At 39.0% G+C, this 3409-nt stretch overlaps 1 protein-coding gene across 1 annotated transcript in view; it reads left to right on the top strand.

Annotated features, from left to right (window-relative positions):
* LOC132048796 (uncharacterized mitochondrial protein AtMg00820-like) overlaps window positions 1-762 on the top strand; it is an 8030-nt gene extending 7268 nt beyond the window's left edge. The window contains exon 2 of the mRNA XM_059439478.1: window positions 710-762. Coding sequence (XP_059295461.1) covers window positions 710-762 — 53 coding nt within the window. The remainder of the gene's footprint in view (window positions 1-709) is intronic.
* Window positions 763-3409: the final 2647 nt, after the last annotated feature.

The raw sequence follows: 3409 nt of genomic DNA, 5'->3' as shown, positions 1-3409 counted from the left end.
ATTGGATACAATGAATGGTTAGATGACCCAAACAACTCTTCCATTACTTAGGGACTTCAATGTAGTGGGTTAACACCAAAAAATTTATTTTTGAAGGGCTTGAGGGGAGGTGATTTTTGGGAGGGCTGGCCGAGAGCCTCCCTCTCTTCACTTCTTGTTCTTTTTTTTTTTTGAGTCTATGAGTGGTGGAGTGAGAAATGAAACTAGTGGTCATCTTTTGCCACTTAAATGAAGTGCACAATTGACCGTTGGCCCACACCATGTGTTGTTCCAATTAAAATTGAACACAACTTGTGTGGGCCATTCACCCCACTTACAAGGCCAACCATAGAAATTGATGATTTTTCAACTTCCAATTTTATCACTTTTGGTCCCAAATTCTCCTAATTATTTCATGCCAACTAATTCATGAGCAACCTATATCTCAAAATAAAATCGAAGGTCAAAAATCCCGACTTAGTATCCCGGAATAGTTTTGTCCTTAACTTATCATAATTAATCCGGATTATTCCAATGTACAAAAATACGGGTTCTAACATCACCAATAGCTGATACGAGCAAGTCGTAGCTAGTTGGATCGTCAACCTGTATATCGTTGCGCAGGCCTCTAAGTAATAAAAAGGGACATCAACACATTTGAATTGTACTAGTATGTAAAGCAACTGAAAAAAAAGAATATAAGTACTGAAACTAAAACTGAACTAAACAGGAAAGCAAGAATCTGAAGTACTCCTTGTTCTGAATGAGGAATCACCTGTATGACTGTAAATATAAATTGTGGCCTAGAGCCCAAATAATGTGCACAAAAGCTGTGACCTTAGGTCCAAGCAATACGTATGCATAAACTGTGGCCTATGGCCCAAAAATATAGATACAGGTGTTCAACATTAAAAAATTTACAAGACTGAGACTGCTATAGCTGATAGCATGATAACTGTCTCTGATTATGGAATTTAAGCAAACAACTGATTATACACTGACTGAGACTGCGTGATGTTAATACACAAGTCTATAAAGATTACGTACTGAGTTCATGATATTCAAAGTGATCACCATGAACGAATTATGAAACTATAACCCTAGAAAATAACAGTTCTACAACTCATCAAGAAACTAGGGCTAACTGTATTCTGAGTCAAATTACTGATAAGCATGTAGAATGAGGTGTAGGGAGAATCATAAACGTTCCCTAACCTAGATAGTTAGCCTCACATACCTTAGCTAATTCACAATCCATAATAAAACTTTGAACTTTGAGAAGAGTCCCAAAAGCTTGTGTCTCTAACCTTGAATATGGGTTTTCTTGAAAATTCTAGATTAAGAACAATGATTCCCTAATTAGGTTAGATGAACACATGATTTAATCTACTTAGAATAGGTTAGGATAGCTTACCTTAGTATTCTCGATGGTGGAGAAGAAGAGCAGGTCGTTCTAGGGTTTAGGGACTTGTAAAAAATAAAACTAGAACTGAAACCAAGTATTTATAAGTTTTGGTGTGGGCTAGATTTTTACGGACCAAATTACGGTCCGTAATTCATATTACAGTCCGTAAAACAAGACCGTAATTAACAATGTCCCAAAACAGAAAGCCCAGTTAAACACCTCTCCAATTACGGTCATGAATTACGGTCCGTAATTCAAATTACGCTCCGTAATTCCTGACCGTAATTTTTCATATCGAAACCAGTGACCAACTTACTAATTACGGACTGAATTACGGTCCGTAATTCTGGGCGTAAAATTTCATCTGCTGAACAGAAGCAAAACTCCAACTCCAACATTCTCTATCTGATTTTCTAAGTCGAAGATCACGGTCAAGGCTTAAGTTAAAGGTATGAGGTGTTACAATATCTCCCCCTTGGGATCATTCGTCCTCAAATGATAGATTCTGGTAAAGAGTGACTCCTAAGACATGTGTATACTAACTGACATGCGCACATGAATGCTAAACTAAAAGGGGTCGAACCGAATTATCTCGTCGAACCGAATAACTATTAAACCGGGCCGGTCGCCGCAACCGGGCGATTACCGGGGAACATCGAAACCATGAAAAGAAATCTGAATGAGAAGATAAATTACCTTCAACGCTTTCTGCTGACTCTTCAAAGAGATGGAGATATCTGGACTTCATGTCCTCTTCTGCTTCTCACGTAGCTTCTTCAACTTTCTGACTCCTCCATAAAACTTTTACTGAGGCAGCTTCTTTCGTTCTCAACTTGCGAACTCGATAATCAAGGATTTTCATTGGGACTTCATAAGTCAAAATATCATTGGCATGATATGCTATCGATCGGACAACCAATGAGGGGTCTCCCACACACTTTCTCAACATGGACACATGGAATACTGGGTGCACAACAACCAAGTCTTGCGGCAACTCAAGCTCATAAGTCATTTTTGACCAACCTTTCGCAGAATTCTGTATGGTCCAATATAGCGGGGACTAAGCTTCCCTTTCTTACCAAATCTCATGACACCCTTCATAGGCAAAACTTTAAGAAATACCCAGTCATTAACTTGAAACTCTAAATCCCTTCATCTCATAACTGTGTAAGACTTAATTCGACTCTGAGCCGTTTTCAACAGCTCCTGAATTAACTTGACTTTTTCCATAGCCTGATAGACTAAGTCCGGTCCTAATAATTCAGCTTCACCAACCTCAAACCATCCAATTGGTGATCTACATTTGTGCCCATACAAAGCTTCATATGGTGTCATCCCAATACTAGCATGGTAACTGTTATTATAAGCAAATTCAATAAGAGATAAGTGATCATTCCAATTACCTTTGAAATCAAGGACACATGCCATTAACATATCCTCGAAGGGTCCGAATAATTAACGCTCTCCGAACCATCCGTCCGAGGGTGAAAAGTTGTACTAAGGTTAACTTTTGAACTCAATCCTTTCTGAAAGGATTTTCAAAATTTTGCTGTGAGCTAAGCACCACGATCTGAAATAATGGACACTAGAGTCCCATGAAGTCTAACAATTTCACGAACCTACAACTTGACATAGTCCTCTGCTGCATCTGTGGTCTTAACTAGTAAGAAGTGCGCTGACTTCATAAGTCTGTCCACAATCACCAAAATTGAATCATGCCTCCTAGCTGAACGAGGTAGACCTATTATGAAGTCTATATTTATCATGTCCCACTTCCAAACGAGAACATCAATATTCTGAGCCAAGCCACTAGGCCTCTGGTGTTCGGCTTTTACTTGCTGACAATTTGGACACTTAGCCACAAAATCTGCTACATTCTTTTTCATATCGTTCCACCAATAAATCTCCTTAAGATCATGATACATTTTCGTGGAACCTAGGTAAACGGAATACCTGGAATGGTGAGCTTCTGACATGATCCGCTCCCTGAGTCCATCTACATCTGGGACACATAATCTGCCTCAG

The sequence above is a fragment of the Lycium ferocissimum genome, chromosome 3 (assembly GCF_029784015.1).
Source record: "Lycium ferocissimum isolate CSIRO_LF1 chromosome 3, AGI_CSIRO_Lferr_CH_V1, whole genome shotgun sequence".
NCBI classification, from domain to species: domain Eukaryota; kingdom Viridiplantae; phylum Streptophyta; class Magnoliopsida; order Solanales; family Solanaceae; genus Lycium; species Lycium ferocissimum.
The sequence above is the reverse complement of the archived record's forward strand: the minus strand, read 5'-3'. Positions and strand labels throughout refer to the sequence as shown.